Source organism: Centropristis striata, chromosome 13 (assembly GCF_030273125.1).
Source record: "Centropristis striata isolate RG_2023a ecotype Rhode Island chromosome 13, C.striata_1.0, whole genome shotgun sequence".
Classification (NCBI taxonomy): Eukaryota; Metazoa; Chordata; class Actinopteri; order Perciformes; family Serranidae; genus Centropristis; species Centropristis striata.
In genome coordinates, this window is record NC_081529.1 from 13,807,766 (window position 1) to 13,832,844 (window position 25,079).

Here is a 25,079-nt window from a genome sequence, read left to right on the forward strand (position 1 = left end):
AGTTTTGGATGCAGGCCTTTTACTTGTAGTGGAGTAATTTCACAGTGTGGTATTAGTACTTTTACTGAAGTAAGGCATCTGAATACTTTTTCCACCATTTGATAAAACTGTAATCCTTGAGGGAGAGATGAGAAAGGGAACGGGACTATAAAAGGGAATATAAAGCCGTGAAGTCACACATAGCACACACGGTGGCAGTATACATCCTCCGCGCTTACTGTTAGTTTATTAACTACAGAAGAAGAAGATGAGCAAGCAACCTTCCGCTTTGCCTTAACAATTCGGTTACAAAACCAAAGCTGAGCTCTTCAAAACGCTCCAAACTGTCAGGGCAGTTGCGGCGAATGGGGTTTGACAAGTTCTGCAGTCTGGACAATTCTGATCCATTTTGGGTGAGTTTATTTTTACGACTATTATGTCTTTTGCTTTGAACTATGTTGTAGTTGTTTACATGAGCTACCCGGCACATTTTAATGTACCTGACCTAGCTCTAAGTAGTTACCTTTTCCTGTCACGCCAACTTAATTGCAACTATCCTACGTAACAGTAGCAGAGCTTCACTGGGAAAACAGTGAACAGACTTTCAGTGTGTCCATTTTTCCCTTAATACGACAGGCTACATGTACCATGGTGAGTCTGTGTACAGGGGCAGTTTTAGGGATTTGGAGGGCCCGGGCAGAGACAAACGTGAGGCCCTTCTCCATAGAAACAGAAAGCACTTAAGCCCCGCCCCCACCGGAGGGGAAAACAATCATCTCTCTCCATTGGATTTGTATTGAATGAAGACAATTATGTCAGTTAGAAAACAACAACAAATATGTCTAACAGCTGCTGTGCTGTGTGGTGAAATGCTCTACCAACAGGGTAAAGAACCCAGGACTCTACTACATGCAGCCACCTATTTAACCTATTTAATATGCTTAAATATATTTTCTCCAATGTGCAATCTGTAAAATGCAAATTACTTTCAGGGAAACAAACAAACACAAAAATATATACATTAATAATAAATGCCAAATAGCAGAAATGTATGTGTATAATGTGTATAGAATGTATATAATATCTATATGTCTAAATCTGACAAACGTAATGTAACTTTGTAGAGGACATGTATAGATATGATAGAGGTATACAGACTTAAGACATAAGCAGTTATGGGGTAAAAATTGTGGAGTCTTGAAACTTGTGTTAACTTACATATGCATCGCATTTTCTTTCTAAGTCATATATCCAAAGTCAGTTTTTTGCTTACTGTATTTCTGTAAATTAAGCTTAACCATTTGACATTATGTAAAAGGTGGGGAAAAATTCGATACAGCAAAGTATCTTGATATTTTGCGTGGCAATATTGTATCGATTCATGGTCGGCAAGTATTGATATTTAGCGATCCGACGTCTGGCTGGCTCGAAGTATTTTCGCTGTAGCGGGCTCAGTTTTAGGGATATACTGGAGATGCTGGTATCATATGAAACTAGAAGATCTAAGGAATCTATACGCACAGTGGGTCAGGAAGTTGTCGAAATAACGCCGCAAACTTAGGCTTTTTTATGTTTCATTCAAAAATATTATACAGAGCAGTGAAGCGTTAAGTTGAGGAAAGTTTGAGAAAATGCTGCAGTTGTTGTCGTCCATACATGTTTGATATCAGTTCAGGTCAGGTTGACTGAATACTTTGTTGGTCAGTCTGTGGGTTTGATTCTCATTGTGGAGAAATAAAAAGACTGAGGTGAGATGAATGGATTGAGAATTTTCTCTTATTTGACAAAACAATTCTTGATCAACTTTAATTTTGTGGACGCGATAATATCGTATCGTGACTCAAGTGTCGGGATAAAAGTCTTTGGAGTATGACACGCAGTGTCACTGTTTAGCTTTCAATCAGCAATAATGATGTCTCCATTGAATCATTCCTGGCCATGAATAGTCACTAGCATGTCTATTTAGAGAGAGGGACTGCCCAGGTCTGAAGGTCGGTAGTTCGATCCCTGACTATGGCAGCCTACTTGTCTACTTGTCGAAGTATTCTGGGGATATACTGAACTTGCTCCTGATGTTGCGTTTATCGGTGTGTGAATGAATTTGTGATGGTGGCAGGCGGCACCAGTCTATGAATGTGAATAGGTGAATGAGCGCAGTCTGTCGTGTAAAGGGCTTTGAAAGGGGCTATTTAAGTGCAGTCCATTTGCCATTTAACAAACCCTTTGACTTAGAGGACATGCCCAAATGAGAATTCCAAATTATACCCACAGACTGTATAAAGAATGGACAGTGCATCTCCACTTCCTCCCGCTGTATGTGAAGTCACAGCATTCATTAATTCATTATCCCCAACCGCTTTTCCACACTCAGGCTGGAGCCAACCCTAGCTGACATAGGGTGAGAGGCGGGTACACTCTGGAAAGGGTTGCCAGACTATCACAGGGCTGACAAATAAGGACAGACAATCATGCTCTCATTCACTCCTACAGACAATTTAGAGTCACCAATTAAACCTAAGTGCATGTTTTTGGACTGTGGGGGGAAGCCGGAGTACCCCGAGAGAACCCACGCTGACACAGGGAGAACTGGCAAACTCCACATAGAAGAGGTTGGAGTCGAACCGGCAACTACACCACTGTGTGTGGTATCCTGGATACGGCCACTGCTTGTGCTGGTGACGTCATTTGGAGCCAGAGTCTGTGTAGCAGTGATAAAGAGTGGAGCCGTGCTGTTAAGCTCCCGCCCAAACACCCACCAGACTATTTGTGAGCCAATCATGGCAGGAGCTCTTTTATAGAATTAAATGACCATAATTAAAACCAACTTTACCAGAAAAATAAACACTTGAACAAGCATCAGCGTGATAAGAACTACCTAAAATGACTGAAACCATCTTTATAAACAGTCTATGATTCTATCTATGAAGAACATGAATGACCTTGGAAGAAGATTATTGATTATTTTATCATAACTACTATCTTTTTAGCCATTCAAGAATTATACTAAACTTTTTGCGTATAACCAAACAACTGGTGGAGTTACAAAGATTATTCCTTTGAACTAAATGCCAGAGGGAGTAAACAAAACTGTAGGAAAAATAAAAAAGATGGTCAGACTAGTTGTGTTTAGCCATTATCTTGCTGGCTACACTAAGTATATATAGGCCTATAGTAATCCTGACATCACCAACCTTCAAACTCTTCCTATTTCACTACTAATTTAGCTGTGAAACTGTTACTGGGCCTATAGTCTGATACTGCCTGTAAAAAGCAGCACACTTTGAAACGACAGTAATAGTTAATTACAGTGAATTCCAATTTTGAAAGCATCTTAATTAAACGTCATAAAACATTAAAACACATAACAGATGACACATGGCAAACAAATCAGACACATAACCCCTTAGTGCTGTCCTGTGCACCATTTATTATAGAAGCTGCTTCAAAGATGCTTTAAAATGAAAGTTGTAAATTATAATGGTATATCAGTCATGGCAAGTGGTACAGCAGTAACGCGTTTGCATATTAGAGCTTCGCAACATACAGAGTAGTCAGCAGTTGGACAGCTGGTGCTTCCAAAAACTGCATTTCTTTTAAAAAATGTCTCCTTTTTTTTCTTTTCTTTTTTCTTTTCTCTGCCAGGATTGGAACCGTACATGGTACACAACAAACCCAGACCTCACCCAGTGCTTCCAGAACACTGTCCTGGTGTGGCTGCCATGCATCTACCTCTGGATGTGTGCCCCTATCTACCTCATCTACCTCCATAGCCATGACCGTGGGTACATATGTATGAGTCACCTCAACAAAGCAAAAACTGTGAGTGATGTGATCGTTGATTGTTTTTGGAAGCCATTTTTGTAATTGTGAAATCGTTGCATACTGTTTATTTAAGTGACTTATTATTTCTTCTTTTCATATTAGTCTGCCATCTCAACGGGCCCCGTTCACCAGTATCTTCTGTTCTCCTGCCAAAAACGTCAAAATAGGTCCAATGTACAGGCAGCGAAAAACGAGCGATATTGGAGTACAGTCATGGAAAAAATTATTAGACCATTGTTTTCTTCAATTTCTTATTCATTTTAATTCCTGGTACAAATAAAGGTACATTTGTTTGGACAAATATAATGATAACAACAAAAATAGCTCATAAGAGTTTAATTTAAGAGCTGATATCTAGCCATTTTACATGTTTTCTTGATAATAACCAAAATCATTATCAAGAAAACCATGGAAAATTGCTAGATATCAGCTATAATTTTTCCATGACTGTATTGCACCAACCGCTGCAATGCGTCCTCTGCCATCTTGCTGACATAGTAGTGATTGACGGTTAAGCGACTTTAAAATGCAGAATTTCCACCTTCAGTTGGGGGCTGAGGTGGTGCTTGGGTCGAACAAACTGCAAAATTTCACCCAGGAGAACAGGGTTCATGTCCTGGGTGAAAACAAAAGTAAACCATTTTTGATTTAACTTGCGTTGTTTATGTAATAATGATAATAATAATAATAATAATAATAATAATAATAATAATAATAATAATAACTTTGATTTATGTAGGGCCTTTCAAAAAACCCAAGGAGGCTTTAAATAGAGTGTGTGTGTGTGTGGGGGGGGTTATTTAATGAACAGTGTGTTAATGAATGTGTACCTACATGTCGTAATTTGTGGTACTGACACACAACCTCTTCTGCTGTTTAGGTTGGAGAATTTGTTGGCATCTTCTTAAGTTTTCCTTAAATTTGGTCTTAAGAATGTTTCTAAGAAAAGTTTATGTCAGATCAATGAAGGTATTGTTGAATTATTCATACCAGTCTTCTTATAATGTCGAGTCCTATCTCCTCGTAAGTTGAAAGGATGTGCCAGTTGAACCTAACTGCCCAATAATGGTGTTAGTAAAAGTTACAGGTTTTAAGTCAAACAGAATCTACAACAAGCCAGAATGAGTTGTTTTCCTACCCACAGGCTGTCGGGCTTCTGCTGTGGATTATCTGCTGGTCAGATGTTTTCTATTCTTTCTGGGAAAGAAGTCATGGCAGCAGTGTCCCCGCACCCGTCCTCCTCGTCAGTCCTACTTTACTGGGCCTCACCATGGTGAGTTTATCTTTGTCATTTGTATAGAAAGGCTGTTTTAATGGGTAACCCATAATGTCTCTTTAGAGCAAAGCTTAGTTTGGATTTATTACAAGCAGTGGTGGAAGAAGTATCCAGATACCTTACTTCAGTAAAAGTACTAATACCAGACTGTACTCCACTACAAGTAAAAGTTCAAGTACAAAAGTATCAGCATCAAAATGTACTTAAAGTATCAAAAGTAAAAGTACTCAAGTAAAGTACAAATACCTCAAAATTGTACTTGAGTAAATGTACTTTCCACTACATTCCACCACTGATTACAAGTGTTATGGATCTCAGATGTTGTTAGTGTGGTTTTAGTTTCGAAGTACCTTTATTTTTCATGGTTGTAGTTTTATTTCTTCAAATACCTGGTTGTGTTTAATGCAAGGAACCCTATAAAGCTCTTTGGTGTTGCTCAAAACAAATGAATGTTACAGCCAAACATATGGTTCTAGGATTAAGTTGCACCTTAACAAAAGTCCAACAAGAGTTGGAACTAAGCTGTGACCAACCATAGATATTCAACTGAAGGCAGTCCACCAACAGTGGTCATTAGCAGCAGATTAACCCAAGTATACCAGACATCGTTTCTTTCAAGATATGCACTCCATTCATCCAATGAAATGCCAAGGTAATCCCAGGCCTGGTGGAATTTGGATCCATGCCACTGTGTTTCCTCTAGGATTTTTTTCAGCCAAAGGATTATTTGTCCCCTGGATGGTGTGTGTGTTTGCGTGTAAATATCAATCACCAATTTAGAAAGTATAACAAATAACTGTAAACAAGCTGTAGAACCAGTGTTTCCCACAGGATTTATGAGACTATGATGACGGGACCAACAAAGTAAAGGGGTCCCAATTTTTTGCCCTAACAACCTAAATTTTGTGACCTCTCACATATTCTAATGCCAATATTTAATTTTAATCATTGCATATTGACAGTCTTCTTGTAAATTTTGTGGTGGACTCTGCTAACACATCCATGTGCTCTTATTTTGAAAGTGTTTGCTTTTGTTTTGAAGGCAAGTCTAACGCGTTCTTACCGCCGCTACTAAATAAATATAGCGGAAACTCTGCATTGTGATCAAGAAAAAAAGGAAAAACTGTTAAACAAATGTTGAGCTTGTGAAGACGGTGATAGAACTAAAACCAAAACGGGAACAAAGCTAGGCTGTGGGGTAGAAATGTTCTTCTGCTATTTTGAATTGGACGAGTCAGCAATAATATGTTGTTATGCAATACAGCAATATTTTTTTGTTACGACATCACATGTAAGAGATCCTAGAATAATAGAATTATGTCTGTTTCAAGGAATATTTGTATGTTTTGTCAAGTAAATGTGTTTTTGCTGCAGTTGCTGGCCACCTTTTTAATCCAGTATGAGAGGATGAAAGGGGTTCAGTCGTCAGGAGTAATGTTGATCTTCTGGCTGCTGGCTCTGCTGTGTGCCACAATCTCCTTCAGGTCCAAGATCTTCCAGGCCCTGGATCAGGTCAGTCTTGAATGAGCAGGGCTGAACTAAATTTGAATTATAAGTTAATAATAAATATATCAAAAACAAGTGGGAGCTGACTTTGTTCAAACCAACTTGTAGTTCCAAGATGTGGACAGTGTGCATTTGTCTCTGTTTCAGGACACTTTTGAGCCAATATACTTGGCACAATCTCTCAAAGTCCTCTGGTATGTGCTTGCTGGCAATCGTGACCATGCAGGGAATGTCAAAACCAGGATTACAGCTCCAAGCTAGTACAGCTGCAAACCTTTTATTATTATTTTTTAAAATATTTATAACTTTTTTATTTACGGTTAATAGTCCAGAATTCCAGGACAAGCAGAAACAACTACCAGACATATGCGTTTTACCTTTTGCTCCTCCTGATTTAATTTTTACATTTTTAAATTTTTTCTTAAGGCCATTGAGTGAGGTGGCTGCCAATCGTGTGTGGGGGTAAAGCACCCCTCTAAAACACGGCCCCCTTGTGATACCACAATAACTATAGAAGAGAAAAAATGCATCAAATAAGTCACATAATGTCACATAGTGTCACAAAAAAAACGATTACAGGCTTTTTCTGTTGTTTTATTCTTTTTATTTTAGCCGTTGACGGTGTCTGTGTGGAGGTACACCACCTTCTATATCTATTATGCTCTGCTGCTGGTGGCTTTGTTCCTGTCCTGCCTGACAGATCAGCTGCCTCTCTTCTCCCAGGCTGTCAAAGAATTGGTAAGATTATCTCATACTGTAAATCTGTCTCCTGTTGCTTTTTTTAAGTGTATATACTTGTGTATATATATCAACAGTTTTCTGTAAATGTTAACTTGTTGATTATCAGTTGCAAAACTAAACCTGAACAAGACAGTTAAAGAATGACAGACCTTAAATTATAATTCCCATGAATGCAGCTTAAGCCCCAATGGGTTTCCGGGCACCAGGGGGTTTAAAGTACCTTAATTGCCTTCATTCAGCTGCTGACAGTATTGGATCCATATACAATAACAATCTCATTCTAATGTTTTTTGTCTTTAGAATCCATGCCCAGAACCCGGAGCTCCTTTTCTCTCTAGAATAACCTTTTGGTGGATCAGCAGGTGAGCGGGCAATTAACATCCATGTGGTGCGGATATTTGTGTATTAGAGGTGGGGGGAAAATCGATACAGCATAGTATTGCGATATTTTGCGTGGCAATATTATATCAATTCATGGCCACTAATTATTGATATTTAGTATTCCGTCAGTATTTTTGCAGTTTTTTCTTTTTTTTCAGAGGCTGTAGCGAGCTCACTTTTAGGAATATACTGGAGACACTTGTATCATATGAAACTAGAAGATCTAAGTGTGCCTCAGGATATCATGTCAGGAAGCTGTCCAAATAACGCTGCAAAGTTAGGCTTTATTTATGTTTCATTCAAAGAAATTCAGAGCAGTGAAGCTCAAAGTTGAGGAAAGTTTGAGAAAATGCTGCAGTTGTTGTCAGTTCAGTTCAGTTTGACTGAACACTTTGTTGGTCAGTCTGTGGATTTGAATCTCATTATGGAGAAATAAAAAAGACTGAAGTGATATGAACAGACTGAGAATTTTCTCTTATTTGACAAAAATGCATGTATCGTAATCGCTGTGTAATAATAACTGGCATGACAGTGTTTTGACTCCTTACTTATTGCTGTTTCCACTCTCCAGTTGGATTTCACCTATTGAAGAGTTTGGGAAAATGAACCAAATATGCATGTGCAATGTGTCAATTTGGATGTTTTTAACAGACAACTTGTGTTTTATTCATCAGTAGGAAATAAGCAGTTGTAACCTCTTCTTCCTCGTTAGTTCAGTCTCAGATTTCCCCTCTGAATTCATTACATTGTATCACTGAACATTAATGCCTCCCTCCTCCCTTCCCTCTTGTCTCTACCAGGATGATAGTGACAGGCTATAAGCGCCCACTGGAGGAAAAGGATCTGTGGTGTTTGAAGTCTGAGGACTGCTCCCACAGAGTGGTTCCACAGCTGGTGCGCCGCTGGAACACAGAGTGCCAAAAGGTCAAAAGGTCAGGAGCTCAGGAATCTCTTGCTTTCCTTTGGTACATATAGGTATTGATTAGATAGCGTAGCGTAAGATTGAAGTCTCAACCAAACTGTAACTACAACTTGAAAGATTTTGTGTGGATACATCGTCTTTAACACAAATACTTCTGGTCCTTGGACTGGAGAAAAGGATCACATAAATCATATCTTACTCTCCTATTAAGCCCTTTTTTTTGAATATTTAACTGAAGCAGTTGTCTTCTCTCTCTAGGACGGAGCAGAATACTTTGTATTCCCCCAAGCAGGTCACGCGCAGTGAGAGCAAAGAGAGCAGAGTTGCAGAAGAGTCTGAAATCTTGATTGTAAAAACCAACCAGAAAACAAAGGAGCCGTCCCTGTTCTGGGCACTGTGCCTGACCTTCGGGCCCTACTTCCTCGTCTCCTGCCTCTACAAGATCATCCAAGACGTCCTCATGTTTGTTGGGCCTGAGATCCTCCGGTGAGAAACCTTAGCTTCTCCCAAACACATAGACCCTTTAATAGGAGGAAAGTGCCATGTAGCCAGTGATGGAATCTAACTAAGTACATTTACTCAAGTACTGACCTTAAATACAATTTTGAGGTACTTGTACTTTACTTGAGTATTTCCATTTTTATGTAACTTTATACTTCTACTTTACTACATTTTGAGGCAAATATAGAACTTTTTACTCCACTACATTTAGCTGACAGCTTAAGTTACTTTTCAGGTCAGATTTAACATGAAAAACATGATCAAGTGATTAGATGGTTTCTTCTTTTTTTTAAAATTAAACCTCATAACAGTATAGTATAAATGAGCCCTACCTTATAAAAATATAAAAGCTAATATTCCAATAATATATTGGAATATATTTAACAATCTTAGTGGGTCCATTCTGCGTAACAAGTACTTTTACTTTTGATACTTTAAGTACATTTTGATGCTGATACTTTTTTATTTTTCCTTCAGTAAGTTTTGAATGCAGGACTTTTACTTGTCGTGGAGTAAAGTCACAGTGTGGTATTACCGGTAGTACTTTTACTTAAGTAAGGGATCTGAATACTTTTTCCACCATCGTATGTAGCATTACCTGATTATGAAATTGCAATTAATCATTGATGGATCTGTGTATTTTCACATTCAGTGTTCATTCTTTAGAACTTTGTGGGTCAAATATACTGTAAGTGTTTGGTTGGATAGGGGAAGCATAGGCTTACAGATGATCAACAGATTGTTGGTGATTTTATTTTGTCTTCGTATTAATGTATCTCTAATGTTTCTTCCAGGCTGCTAATCAGCTTCGTCAACAACTCCAGCGCCCCCGCCTGGCAGGGCTACTTCTACACTGCTCTGCTCTTCATATGCACCTGTGTGCAGTCCCTCACCCTGCAGAAGTACTTTCATGTCTGCTTCGTGTCAGGCATGCGGTTGCGGACTGCTATCATTGGAGCGGTCTACAGAAAGGTACAGTCAATTTCAATGTGCAATTTGTGCAAGAACATTGTTCAAGACTTTGTACAGTCACTCAATAAAATGTGCAATGTCTTCATAAAATGTATTGCATATTTTCCAAAACTAAAATTAAGGCCTACATCTGAGCTGGGATTCTGCTTTTAAGAGACTGTTGCATTTCATTTTTTATTTTTTGTAACTTTCTTTTTATTTGTGAATTTCAGGTTAAAACAAAACAGAAGGGCAATAGTACAAAGATGTTGGTAACATAGGCCATGTAGCAGTATAGAAAGAAAAAGCAAATAAACAAAACAACAAATAGCACATGCTTGATTTACAATTACAACAGGTTAAATTACATACTTTGTGTATTTCCTCCAGACAGATTGCCAGATTGTCAGATTGCAGCCTTAATAGCTGTGGCTCAGTTGATAGAGTGGTCGCCCACTGATCAGAAGGTTGGTGGTTCGATCCCTGACCATGGCAGCCTACATGTCGAAGTATCCTTGAGCAAGATACTGAACCCCAAATTGCTCCCGATGCTGCGTTCATCGGTGTGTGAATGAATTCCCAATGGCGGCAGGTGGCACCAGTAGTGCCCCCCGTTCACACACACATTCATACTGGTGCCCTGGTAGCCTCGGCTACCAGTATGAATGTGTGTGTGAACAGGGGAATGAGCGTAGTGTGTAGTGTAAAGCGCTATATAAGTGCACTCCATTTACCATTTAATTAGAAGGTCAATCTCTCCATACAGTTTATTTCATTAACTATTGCAATCCAATCATCCTTTGATGGTGGGTCTACCTGCAGCCATCTCCTTTTAATGGATTTCTTACTCGCAGCTAAGAGTACTTTGTATAGATACCTATCTTAGGCCACAAGATTGTCCGGAAATTTGCCCAGGTATAAGAAACTAAAAATCACAGTCAACTGTTATCCTAAATGCAGTACTAATTTTTCCTGCGCTCTCTTTCCAAACTGGCTGGATTAACAAACAGTCCCAAAATACATAAACGTTGTCTGCCATGTATTTACCACACTGCCTCCGTTCTGACCATGAGAACCCTGTTGTATTTCACCTTCATGGTGATAAAGAAGTGAATTATACTCTTCCAACATAATTCTCATTGCATTTAATTTTAGTTGATTAATTTTAGTTTCAAAAATATTTCAGCTTTTTCCTCTCTGAGGACAAACTGGATGCTACACTGTCTTTGGTAAGGATAATTGGTAAGGAGATATTGATTGATTGATTGATTTATTCATTCATTCATTTGTTATGATTCGTTATTCCTTAACTGCTTATCTGAGCAGGACTGGAGCCAATCCCAGGTGACATTGGGTGGGTGGAGGTCGCCAGACTATCGCAAAATGATAAATAATAAGGAAAAACATATGAAACCACAGATAAAATAACAACCAACAAAGTGAATGAGTCCAGTACTGCTCAGTTCTTCCTTTTGTTTTCACCTGGGAAAACTTACTTGACAGATTTAGCCATCATGTTATTTTGATAACACACAAAAATTCAAAGTTGATTCAAACTCAGAGTATCATAAAATATTCACAAATTGATGACTTGATTATTCCCCTTTAAGTTGTGTGCATGCTTTGGCAATCTAAAGTTGAATAAATCCACAGTTGAACCTTTGAAGGAACTTTTCCCCAATGCTTTTTTTTTTCAGGCTTTGGTTATAAGCAGCGCAGCACGCCGCACCTCCACTGTGGGAGAGATCGTCAACCTGATGTCAGTGGACGCTCAGCGCTTCATGGATCTCATCACGTACATCAACATGATCTGGTCCGCTCCTCTGCAAGTGGTGCTGGCCCTCTACTTTCTCTGGCAGGTAGAATTACAGAGCAACTACAGTTCACTATCCTAACCAAACACAGCTCCATACTGAAGGATTTTCACATGAGCAGATTTTAGACTGCCAACAAACTGTTGCAATAACCTGTTGCTTTGGTGTTATTATTATTATTCCGCTGTCCGTTCTTAAAAAAAAGGGCTTCTTGACGAAGGCATACTAACGCAAGTCTGTAATTCTTGTTTGTCTTGTTCTTGATATTTGTTTCTGTGCAGAACCTTGGTCCTTCTGTGTTGGCTGGAGTGGCTGTGATGGTACTGATGGTTCCTGTTAATGCTGTCATCGCCATGAAAACAAAAACCTACCAGGTGGGACTTCTCTCCAAACACACAACAGCCTCTTTCATAGTGGTGTTTCATGCCGGGACATTTACGGCTCTGTAACGTCGTGCCTGCACTATGGACACGCCAGAAGTGGGATGGCGGGATCAAATGATCCCAAAAATGTTCAGCCTCAAGAGGTAGTCAAAGAGGTGGAATAGTGGTGGGACTGTTGGAAGCGGGACCACTATGAACGGGACATCGCGGCAAGCCGGGATATTTGAGGTTGCGAGTTACATCTAACACACACCTCCTACTTGGTCCGACAGTCATCCAATCACTATTCAGCAGCAGCACAACAACTGCGGCCGCCGTTGCTAACTGTGCACAGCGTCCACCGCTTATTGTAAACAAACCACCATGCTAACTGTGCACAGTTAGCATGGTGCTTGTTGTAAACAAACGTAGGTTGTTAACTGAACACAACCTGCTGCAGTGCTGTCGTACGTGACGATCGTCTCCTCCCACCTCGTTCTGCCACGACAAACTGCACTATGAAAGGGTACGAATATTACGCCTTTGCGGGATCACTATGGACATCCTAAGGCGAAAAGCCGGCACAGGGCTCTCCGGCAATATATCGGGACATTTGCTGGGCCGCACTATGAAAGGGGCTAGTGTCACACAAATATTCAGTCTACTCTCTTAAAGCCATACAAAACTTCAAGACCACTTCAACTTATTGGCCTTTGCAGCCTTTCCAATTTAATGCTGCCGGATGGTTTATTACACAGAACCAGGTGCGAAGCCATCATTGGAAACTATTTAAAAAACAAACACCCTGGCAGGTGATTGGTTGAACCATTTGTCTATCACCATCACACACCCTGCCATCCTAAAACCAGTCAGGAGAAAACCAAAAGCATTCAGTGCTGTTCTCTGCTCTTCTATTAATCAAGAAATACTCTCCAGTTCTGATTGAACTGATTATACTGCAGCTGCCAGTAACTCCTCACCGAACACTGAGTGGTCAGAACCTCTAGTTGTCCGACTCAAACACACAACTTGGAGCCTAGGTCATCAGTGACAGAGAGGGCATATCCATTAAAGCCCATGCTGTTTTTATTTCAACACAGGTGAAACCGACACAGACGGCCTACTAGCACTGAGCATCTACAGTTAACCTTGTGTCAGTCAGTAGCATTGTGTGGCTTATATAAGTTTTTTCTGCACATGTTTGTTGAGCAGGTGGCTCAGATGAAAAGCAAGGACAGTCGCATTAAGCTGATGAATGAGATGCTGAACGGCATCAAGGTGTTGAAACTGTACGCCTGGGAGCTGGCCTTTAAGGACAAGGTGTCAGAGATCCGTGAGAGTGAGCTGCGGGTACTAAAGAAGGCTGCATACCTGGGTGCAGTGTCCACCTTCACCTGGGTCTGTGCACCATTTCTGGTAAGTCATGAAAATGACCAAATTAAGTGCATAGTTTGACATGTTGCTCAGGTAGTACAGCAAGCGTGCAGCAGCATCTGTAAAGACTGGATAAGATGAATGAATTTGTCTAAAATTCAAAATAAGCTGCTAAATCTTGTTTCCTGCAGATAAAACATATCAAAAAGGGCTATAATCTCCATAAATTTTCTTCTCCCTTTTGCTGTGCAGGTTGCCCTGTCCACCTTCACCGTGTACGTGCTGATTGACGAACATAACGTGCTTGATGCCCAGAAGGCTTTTGTGTCATTGGCTCTCTTCAACATACTGCGTTTTCCTCTCAACATGCTGCCAATGGTCATCAGTAGCATGGTGCAGGTTGGTGTGTCACATTCACATGATCAATACTCATCACGCTCAGTTGTCACTATATTCTCCAATATGTAGCATGGCCTTTCAAGTTTGACTTTCAATGAGTGAGAAACAAGGCGTGAAAGGAGTCCAGGGTTTGACTTAATATGTTAAAAAACTTGGCTGTCAAGTGGAAATACAGTCCCAAAAAGGCCGAGTTACCCATGGCTTTTTTAGGTCTGAATCTAAGGCAGAACCCAGAACCCAGAACCCTGAACCCTTAAAGGATTGGTTCACCTAAAACACAAAACATGAGTTACATGAGAAAATCTGTTTACTTGAACATGTACCAGGTAGGTAATCAGAATTCTCCCATACCACAATCTAATTTTGTAACTGTGACTTACTGATTTTAAGTATTTTGTATTGATGGTGCACAGTGATCATTTTGTAGTTGGAACACAGTTTTTCCTTACATCATAAATGTGTCTGAGTTTTACAAATACTCACATGTTTAGCAGTGGAAGCTGGCTTATTTATAGTTTCCACCAGTAACTTTCAGACTAAAGCCAAGGAATGGGGCAAGTGAAAAATAGATCTTATAAGTGTTTACAGATAAGTAGCGAAGGATGAAAATCAAACAAATGCGAGTGAAAATGAATTAAAGCAGGATCAATGACAAAAGACAACACAACAAATCCAAATTTGGATCTCTGTCAGACAGCACTTCTGTGTTTCTACTTAATAGCTGAACTAATAATGCACTCTCTTTCTTAAGCGCCAATAAATTAGTGACCTAAACAATCCCTGTCAGTTGCTCAATTTAGTATATTTTTCCCTTATTTGATTCTTTTACTTTCATCAGGCACCACTCTGGGAAATAAACAATATGAATATTATATTTTTACTTAGCCATTTATGTCATAACAGACGCTGGTCAAAATAAACCAAAACCATATCATCTTAACACTTAGTTGTTCTTACTTGCACGCCCGCCGATAGGGGGGGACAAACGGGTCTGCTGTCCCGGGCCCAGGGTAGGGGGGGGCCCAGAACTGGGCCCTCATTAAATTATGGAATGATTAAAAAAATAAAGTGAAATAGGCCTATTTGTGGGAAAAAAAATGTAATATTTATTTGAGTTAAAAGCTTTTTATTTATTTTCTTCCTAATTGTCCTTGAACTAGTGGTCAAGAACCCCCCCACCCCCAACACAAAAATGGTTTGGCCACTGATCAAACTTTGATGTTGCCGTTTGATTTGAAGTTCGCTCAAAATGTCCGGTAAACACAAGTCCGGTGCTCAGAAACGGAAAGAAAAGAGAAGACGAGAAGAAGAAAATGGAGGCCTTATTTTATGAACAAATATTTTAAAAAAAAGGTGGTGACGGTGAAGCTGGGACTAGTAAAGTGAACGTAGAGCAAGGTAAGAAACAGCGCAGCCAATGTTTACAGCCTTGTAACGTAAGCTAACAAGCTCGCTCTAATGTTAACGTCCATTAGCTTGTATGAAAGCCTGACACAACACGTTATCTTTGACAGAAACAAAGTTTGGTAGCTCCGTCAGAGAGGATGAGACAGAGAGGGGAGAGATCCAGCAGCTGTCAGGTGACAGAGAGAGTGATGCGGGAGGAGAGGAGGGACAGAGAGAGAGAGAGAGAGTCATTTATAGTTTATTTATTTATTTAGTCACTTATTTTCCTGCTAGTGTCAGAATTCCGATACATATGAAGAGTGTATTTAGCAACAGCGCATGTGTAGTTTGTTAATCTTAACCATTATTGTCTCTTGTCACAGAGAGATGTGAGGAGAGGAAAGGAGAGGAGAGGAAGAGCAGAGGAGAGGAACAGGAGAGAATGTTTTTGCTTGCAATGTTTTAATTAATATTTAATTTATTTTAAAGAATAAAATAGATACATAAAGCTCATTGCACAAATAGGCTATCTGCGAAAAAGCTTTTTGTAAATCAGGGATATTATACTTGAAAGATGGGAATTAGCCCCTTATTTCAAAATATACACTCTTATATAAAGAAAGAGGAGAGGAAAGGAGAGGAACAGCAAGAGAAAAGGAGAGATCTGGGCGCGGGGGGCCCATCTAAGATAATCTCGTCCTGGGCCCAGGCAAGACTGTCAGCTGGCCTGCTTACTTGTATATACGTTTGTTCAAACACCAGTTCACAAAGCTCATAGAAGATCTAGGTATAGCAAGTACACTATATGCAGCTTCCTATATAATCACTCTACCATGGACAAGGCAACAAAAACCAGTGTAACCAGTCACGACACATTGTCGTCCCATGTCCCATGTTTATCATGGGAGTTGGCAAATGCATAACAGCAAGTTCTATATCTTATCTTTACCTCCAGACATTTAGAGCCTCCTCACATATAAAGCATGTGTGAAGGCCTCTCAGTATCCAAACCATGACAATGCACAAACCATACAGCCCTTCACATTTCTGCCACACTTGTGCATGTATGCACAGTTCCACAGAAATTAAGATTTATAAAACAAAATCAGCCATACATATGGGATAATAAATCTGACAAAAGAATGTGGTTGCAAGTTTCTCTTTGTGCCTACACACAGTTTGATGCATCTGCCCCTATTGTTTGTGGGGGTTTGGGGTTTAACTCTCTCAATCTACAGGCCAGTGTGTCCTTGAAGAGGCTGAGAGTGTTTCTTTCACACGAGGAGTTACAGGAAGACAGTGTCGAGCACAAAAAAGCAGCAGATTGTGAGTCTTTAGCTACTGCTTGACTTGTTATTGCTTCGTCTGTGTGTCCATCCTTTCCTCAGAATTAAACATTTCTTCCATACGTACACAGAGAGTATATTAAAATCTCTCCTCTCTTCCTCCCAGCCCCTCACAGTATTTCCATAGTAGATGGAGTTTTCAGCTGGTGCAGAACTGAATTACCGGCACTTAAGAGGTATGTGACATCTTTCCTCAAGATACTTCAGTGCATTCACATAGATGAAATAATAAAAATTGCAATACATTAATATTGACTATATTTTTTTAAATAAAAAAATGAACCTGCTTATTAGAAACCTGCCAAGTGTTAGTGAATTGAGTTGAGTGTGTTGTGTTCCTGCAGCCTCAATGTTTGTATCCAAGAAGGCTCCCTGGTGGCTGTGGTGGGACACGTGGGTTCAGGAAAGTCCTCGCTGCTCTCTGCCCTCCTCGGAGAGATGGACAAAATAGAAGGGACTGTGGCTGTCAAGGTAGCTCCTCTGGCTCTCTCACACAAACACATTAGGCCCTTTCATAGTGCCATTTCATGCCAGGACATTTACGGCTCTGTAACGTCTCGCCTCCACTGTGAAAGTGGCAGAAGCAGGATGCCGGGATCAAATGATCCCACCAATTTTCTGCCTTCAGAGTCACAGAGGCGGACAATTGGTGAGGCTGTTGGAAGTGTGACCACTATGAAAGGGCCATCGGGGCAAGGGGGTTTTTGAAGTCAGAACTTTACTGAATACATGCTGCTGCTTATTATTGTAACAGGGCAATCAGCTGAATCAACTACTGAGGAAGAGATGTGTTGGTTGGTGGAGGATACTGTTTGAACAATCAGGAACAGGCAGTGTGTGATTCTGCAGATGCATACAGGCCATTGAATGAGACATACATTTTGTTTTGCCTTTCAGGATACGGTGGCCTACGTCCCCCAGCAGGCCTGGATCCAGAATTCCACTCTGAAAGGCAACATCATATTTGGTCAGGAGAAACGAGAGGCCTGGTATCGGTGTGTGGTGGAGGCATGTGCCCTTCAGCCTGACCTGGAGATCCTTCCTGCTGGAGATGAGACAGAGATTGGAGAGAAGGTAACAACTTAGTTTCATTTCAATTTATTTATATTGCCCCAAATGACATATCATAAAATTGTTGTGGATTTGGAGGGCTTAACAGTCTGTGGAACATACAACCAACACCATCTGTTTTAACCTCGGTTAGAGACTTCAGGTATTATTTTTATGAAGTTCGGCAGTTTTAAAACATACACAGACTTCACAGGTACCACAGTCTTTAACCCTCCTGTTGTTGCGGGTCAAATTAACCCATTTCAAAGTTTAAAAATCTAAAGAAAAGAGTTAAAACATTTTTTTGGGATTGAAACTTGTTCTGCTTGTCTTAATAAGTGTAATCAACATATAAAATGAAAATGGTTCATTTCACATATTTGCATGTTTATATTACATAAACACTGTTCAATGGTCAATCTGACCCTGAACAGAAGAGGTGACTCATGTTTATTTATCAACTCACTCCATGAAAGAAAAAAAATAAAATTGGTCAAATAAAATTTTCAGGAACTCAATGTGATGTAAAACTATTGTATTTTATATGTAGATATTTCCAATGTACATGAAAAAGGTTTTAACATGCATTTATTATTAAAAACAAGTGAATTATCCTCATTGAACCATGAGAGGTAAAGAACACCAATGCACAAAATATTGATTGAAATGATTATTAATGGAATTAATCATGAAATATAAACAGTGTTTAATGAGGTTTTTTTGTCTCTGACACTTTTGGATAATTTAACATGCCCCGGGTAAAATTGACCCATGAACATTATTGCTGTTCCTGAGAAATTAATATAACAGGAGGGTGAAATGATAGATTACCTTCTTTGTAGGCCTGGCTTTATCTCTCCCTGTCTCTCTTCTGTACAGGGGGTGAATCTGTCTGGAGGTCAGAAGCAGAGGGTGAGCCTGGCCAGAGCTGTCTACTGTGACCGTGCCGTCTACCTGCTTGATGACCCGCTGTCTGCTGTTGACGCTCATGTAGGAAAACACATCTTTGATAAAGTAATCGGCCCACAAGGACTGCTGAAGGACAAGGTGCGTATGATCTCAAGCTTAACTAAAGCACCAGAAAAATTTGAGATGAATGTACAACCAGCTCTCTGAGGCTGAACTGCAACTGGAGCTAAACTTTCAGATTAGCATTTTAACATGCTCACAATGATATGGCAGCATGTTTGTTTCTGATTGTTTAGCATATTAATTAAGCATGCTAATATTAGCACTCAACACAAATTAGAGCAGGCACTGATGTGTTGGAAAACTAATGACTACTGTCATCATTAGGGATGTGACGATGCATCACGAGACTGTTACAAATCAGTACAAATCTGTGACGATTTAAATCGGTTGAGATGAGAATTCGTCATCCTGTTTTGCAAGGTTGACCTGTTGACACTGGAAAAAAAAACCTCAGGAGATCATAGTTTTTTCCACTTAATCTTCTCGATGTGTAAAACAAATGACACAGGAATCCATTTAATGATTCTCAAGATATTTTGGTAAAAATACAAATGTCAAATGTTGGTGGTGCTAGACAAAAGCTAGGAAGATCCCAAAAGTCGCTTAAAGTGGTGAATTACAGACCGGCCCTCCTTAAAACCACACCACTAACATGACTTAACACAATCAGATCTGTTTCAGTATCAGGAGCGTTACAATATTAAAGACTAAGACAAGAAAAGGGTAGTAAAATTATTGGGGCAGATTGTGTCAGTATTCATTTTTTATTTCTCTGTCGGGTAATACACTAGTTTTAAATGTTTTTAAATATTATAACAACCCTGCCTTGAAATGAATACAGTGATGATTCACTGACTAGGTATAACCTTTTAGACACTAGAATGTTAATGTGTGTGGATGTGTGCAGACTCGTGTGTTGGTGACCCATGGACTGAGCTACCTGCCCCAGGCCGACCTGATCCTGGTCATGGTGGATGGAGAGATCACAGAGATGGGCTCCTACCAGCATCTCATGGCCACAGAGGGAGCCTTCGCTGAGTTTCAGCGAACATACGCTGCCGTCGACCACACTGACAACAATGGTGAGACTCACTGAACACAAACCAAACTTGTATATCGGATTTCTTGGCTGTAAAATTAAATAAAGAGCATTGTAAGTGTTTTTTAGAAGATTGTATTTTTTCAGTTGCAGCGGATGCAGATGGTGTTTAGGGATCAACACTTTTGTCACAAAAATATGTTTTTGTGTTTCTTTACTACATTTAGAACCTGTGCCAAAAAGTGGAACCAAAGGAATGGAGAACGGCAGTGCGACTGCTCTTGCTGGGTGAGTAGAACTAGACAGCAAATGTGCAGGGTTTTGCCTGAGAATGTTGATATGCTGATCTTCCTTTTCACCACTGTTTATTATTATTATTATTATTATTTATTTATTTTTTTTTTCACAATGTTTTAAACGAGCTGCTCCTGTGTGTTTCTTTTTGTTGCTCCATGTGTGAGCAGCAGTCCGGGCGTCAGCAGCGCGTCCACACTGCCCCAGACGGGTAAGGAGGACAAGGTGCTGAGCAAGAAGGCCAAAGACCCCGAGGTGGGCAAGCTGACAGAGGCCGATAAGGCCAGCACTGGACGAGTAAGTAAAGGCTTGACATGCCTCACCACAGCACAGCAACATCATATACAAATCCAAGGTCCAAAAAAGTTGGGACATTGTCAGAAAAAAGTAAATAAAACTATTGCTGTCTCCTCTCCAGGTGAAGCTCTCTGTGTTCTGGGCTTATCTGAAAGCCATCGGAGTGCTTCTGTCCTGCATCAGTCTGATGCTGTTCTTCGCCCATCACTTGATCTCCCTGTTCTCCAACTACTGGCTGAGCTTGTGGACAGATGACCCTGTGATCAATGGCACTCAGCCTAACAGACTGATGAGACTTGGGGTGTATGGTGGTCTTGGCCTGTCCCAAGGTAAGGAGGGGAGCGAGAAGCTCAGATCAGATGAACAGATCAGATGAGAGATTCCGATTGTACTGACACACCAGAAAACATGAAAGTCCTTTGTCATTTACACCTACACTGGACAAATACACTACACAGCCATTCTAAAAATATGCTGAATCCAGATACAAAATCTACAAAATTCTTACTTCTGAGTTGTTAAATGGGATAAAGACTTAGTTCCTAACAACAGATATACTTTTGAATCAGCCAATTCCAGAGTAGCAACTCATAATGTGTGCATAATGTAATAATATAAATGTAATAAAAGCTCATAATAGAATAATCCGCAAATCTTGTAATAAAACCACATCATCCAAAACCAACAAAAAATGTTTTGTACACAACGTCATGACCTAAAATATAACATTTTTAGAAAATTATTACATAGTAAAGTAAACAAGTTATGAATAATTTCATAAATTCAGAACATTGTGTAATAATAATAATATATTAAAATATATATTGAGTGAACTGGACAAATGAAAAACTTTACAGAGATGATGCTGAATTAATATATTGGGTGCAATAATTGTTCCACACATAATAAATCCAGTTACTTTTAATGCTAGTTGATCCAAGTAGCAAACCATGTTAGATAATAATCTACAAAATTACAAAAAAATATAATTTTTTTCACAATTAATGCAAAACTTTTATCAAATCCAGGGCTTGTGCATAATAAATAACTATAGTTTAGAATGTTATTAGTTCTATATTTCGTGTCAGTTAAGAACTTGCGTAACCAACCTAAAGTCAAGTTTCAACCTCTGAAAAGGGGCTGAAAAGTAAAGACAATGTGGAAGTACTAGAAACTGCAATTCTTTCACCGGTCAATTGATGCAGGCTCCAAAAGCTGAGGACTGATGTATTAAAGTGCCAACTGTCCAGCAGATTTAAACATGAACACATAGTAGTCTGGCACAAAACAACAAACGAACAAAATTGATGACTTTTGTATCTGAGAACGCAGCTTATTTGGTGCCTGTTACTAGGTTTAGGTGTTGTTTTTCAAACATGGAATTCAAGTAAAGCTTGTATGACTCTTTCTCTCAGGGACAGTAGGTTACAGTTGCAAGAAAAAGTATGTGAGCCCTTTGAAATGACCTAGTTCTCTGCATGGATTTGTCATAAAATGTGATCTGATCTGCATCTATATCTTACTTTTTTCACCAGGACTATGAATGTTTAATGGATGTGTTCAATAAAAACATGAAATCATTTTATTGTTTGTGTGGTATTAGGTTAAGCACATTGTGTTTGTCTATACTCTGGACTTAGATGCAAATTAGCTCACATTTTATGACTGCAGAAAACTACGTCATTTCAAAGGGTTCACATACTTTTTCTTGCAACTATATTTCAAATTCATAAATTCATACAGCATGTACAAATCCTCCTTCACCCCACGCTCTCTTGCAGGTGTGGCAGTCTTTGGTTACTCTCTGGCCACGTCCATCGGGGGCATCCTGGCGTCCCGCTGCCTCCACCAGTCCATGCTGTACGACGTCCTGCGTTCACCTATGTCCTTCTTCGAACGGACCCCCAGCGGCAACCTGGTCAACCGCTTTGCGAAGGAGATGGACACCATCGACTCAATGATCCCCAGCATCTTTAAGATGTTCATGGGCTCCATGTTAAATGTGTTGGGTTCTTGTGTTATCATCTTGATCGCCACACCGCTGGTAGCCATCATCATCCCGTTTCTCGGCCTCATCTACTTTTTCGTGCAGGTTAGTTGGACATTTTCAGATGGCAAAACAAGTACTTTTCCCCTACATTTTCAATACTAAACTAAAGTTGTCACACATCTCTGCCCAGAGGTTTTATGTGGCGTCTTCTCGCCAGCTGAAGCGCCTGGAGTCAGTCAGCCGTTCACCGATCTACACACACTTCAACGAAACACTGCTGGGAACCTCAGTCATCCGAGCCTTTGGTGAACAGGAGCGCTTCATCCATGAGAGTGACCAGCGGGTGGACAACAACCAGAAGGCTTACTTCCCCAGCATAGTAGCAAACAGGTTAGAGATACTGTTGCTTCTCACTAAACAGATTTCTCCTCTGTAGTTGCTTTGAATGTGTCCTACAATGGACTTCCCTCCTCACTGTGTCCGTGACTCTGTGTTTGTGCAGGTGGCTGGCTATTCGCCTGGAGTTTGTAGGAAATTGCATTGTGTCATTTGCTGCTTTGTTTGCCGTCATAGCCAGAGAGAGCCTCAGTCCAGGCATCATGGGGCTGTCCATCTCCTATGCCCTCCAGGTAAACACTCATATTGACATCTGTGTTACCTGTTTCATGTCACGTCATCTTCAAGCAAGAGAAGTTGCGGATTAGAAACCACTCTATCCTAGCATGCTTTGTCTAGTTAAAAAAAAAAACATGGCTAGTCGAAGCTTCCACCGAAAGTGCCTCTCCTACCTGCCGCTGCCACTATTTGAGCTTGCCCTTGCTGTTAAGACCATCAGCTTTTGAGTTAAATTTAAATGTTTTTTTTTTATTTTTTATTTTTTTATGAAGCAATCTATCTGCAATGGTCCATCCACAACCTTAGTTTCATCCACCTCCATTGTACTTGAGTGGAGGCATATGCATGGATAGTAGAGATAGTAGACACAATATCACACAACGATACAATTTTATCCTGATACTTATGTCACGATAAGATATTATTGCGATTTTAAGCATTTTGCAATACGGTGAGTATTGTGATACAATATATTGCGATTTAACTGTTTAACTGAATTTAGTGTCCACAAAATTAAATTCAACCAATAATTGTTTTGTCAAATAAGAGAAAATTCTCAGTCTATTCATCTCACTTCAGTCTTTTCATTTCTCCACAATGAGAGTCAAACCCACAGACTGACCAACAAAGTATTCAGTCAAACTGAACTGAACTGATATCAAACGTGTGTGGAGGACAACAACTGCAGCATTTTCTCAAACTTTCCTCAACTTTAAGCTTCACTGTTGTGTATAGCTTCGATACGGCTGTGACAATGAAATACCGTCCCGCCGGAGTCCCATACCTGGTTACAGTGTCTTTAGAATGTAGCTAAAACCATTGTAACTTTGCAGCGTTATTTCGTCAGCTTCCCGACACAATATCCTGACGCACATGGATTCACATATGCGTATTGAGTCCTTAGATCTTCTAGTTTCATATGATACCAGTGTTTCCAGTAAATTCCTAAAAGTGAGCCTGTAACGGCATCCGGAAAAAACAACGGTAAAAATACTGATGCTAAAATAAATGCTAATTATCTATACTTGGCGGCTATGAATCAATTGCCATTGCCATGCAAAATACCGCAATATTATGTATTACGTTTTTTTCCCCCACCTCTAATGGATAGATGCATCCTGAGTAGGTGAAAAGAAATGTTTTCAGAACGTCTGAACTCACCCTTTGCATTTGAGGTTTTGCTTCAGTTCTCTAACTGGCTTTCATCTGTACCCCCTATAGCTGACTGCCTCTCTGACATGGCTGGTGAGGATGTCCTCTGATCTGGAGACCAACATAGTGGCTGTGGAGAAAGTGAATGAGTACAGTGACACAGAAAAAGAGGTATATAAAACACATTTGCATGCTTTAGATTGCTATGAAGTTGCACAATATGAGTTTTCGAAGTTATGCTTATTTCTATGTAACTCCACTGACCAATAGGCAGAGTGGAAACACGAGCCCTCCAGCCTCCCCCCAGGCTGGCCCACTGACGGCCGGATAGAGATCAAAGGCCTCGGTCTGCGCTACCGCCATGATCTGGATCTCGCCATTCGCAACATCACCATGAACATAAACAAAGGAGAGAAGGTCCACCTCTTACCTTTGCCTGTCTGCTTAAAACGGTCTTTTTACTTGTGGGTGAACTAATGAGAGATTATGTGTATGTGACTCTACATCTGTGTTGTTGCTGCTACTTCAGGTGGGGGTTGTGGGGCGCACCGGAGCGGGGAAATCATCCCTCATGCTGGGGCTCTTCAGGATCATCGAGGCAGCTGAGGGCCACATCTTAATCGACGGGGTGGACATTGCTCAGCTGGGCCTCCACGAGCTTCGGTCCCGAATCACCATCATACCCCAGGTCAGTGCAGAGAAGATGAAGGAAGATGGAGTAAAGGGCATCTGAATGTTCCTCAGGGGAGGGAATGTAATGCTAAAATCACTCAAACCACAAATTGTTATTGCACCAAGACACTGCACCAGTTATTCAGCTTATATTAAATTTAGCTAAGCTCCTAAGACTTTCATTGGGATGCACTCATTTTTGCAACGTGGTCTTGAATTAATTTGTCAGGAAAATTAC

At 40.1% G+C, this 25,079-nt stretch overlaps 1 protein-coding gene across 1 annotated transcript in view; it reads left to right on the forward strand.

Moving 5' to 3' along the window:
• The first annotated feature begins 228 nt into the window (after positions 1-228).
• abcc1 (ATP-binding cassette, sub-family C (CFTR/MRP), member 1) overlaps positions 229-25,079 on the forward strand; it is a 29,822-nt gene continuing 4,971 nt past the window's right edge. Inside the window, exons 1-28 of the mRNA XM_059347712.1 lie at positions 229-392; positions 3,622-3,798; positions 4,946-5,074; positions 6,452-6,589; positions 7,196-7,321; positions 7,625-7,686; positions 8,506-8,637; positions 8,886-9,113; positions 9,923-10,100; positions 11,777-11,938; positions 12,175-12,267; positions 13,468-13,671; positions 13,882-14,028; positions 16,653-16,740; positions 16,867-16,936; positions 17,105-17,231; positions 17,658-17,834; positions 18,690-18,857; positions 19,690-19,864; positions 20,049-20,109; positions 20,286-20,412; positions 20,534-20,741; positions 22,194-22,504; positions 22,593-22,792; positions 22,905-23,031; positions 24,239-24,340; positions 24,440-24,586; positions 24,699-24,857. Of these exons, the coding sequence (XP_059203695.1) occupies positions 345-392; positions 3,622-3,798; positions 4,946-5,074; positions 6,452-6,589; positions 7,196-7,321; positions 7,625-7,686; positions 8,506-8,637; positions 8,886-9,113; positions 9,923-10,100; positions 11,777-11,938; positions 12,175-12,267; positions 13,468-13,671; positions 13,882-14,028; positions 16,653-16,740; positions 16,867-16,936; positions 17,105-17,231; positions 17,658-17,834; positions 18,690-18,857; positions 19,690-19,864; positions 20,049-20,109; positions 20,286-20,412; positions 20,534-20,741; positions 22,194-22,504; positions 22,593-22,792; positions 22,905-23,031; positions 24,239-24,340; positions 24,440-24,586; positions 24,699-24,857 (4,071 nt within the window). The 5' untranslated portion in view covers positions 229-344. The remainder of the gene's footprint in view (positions 393-3,621; positions 3,799-4,945; positions 5,075-6,451; positions 6,590-7,195; positions 7,322-7,624; positions 7,687-8,505; positions 8,638-8,885; positions 9,114-9,922; positions 10,101-11,776; positions 11,939-12,174; positions 12,268-13,467; positions 13,672-13,881; positions 14,029-16,652; positions 16,741-16,866; positions 16,937-17,104; positions 17,232-17,657; positions 17,835-18,689; positions 18,858-19,689; positions 19,865-20,048; positions 20,110-20,285; positions 20,413-20,533; positions 20,742-22,193; positions 22,505-22,592; positions 22,793-22,904; positions 23,032-24,238; positions 24,341-24,439; positions 24,587-24,698; positions 24,858-25,079) is intronic.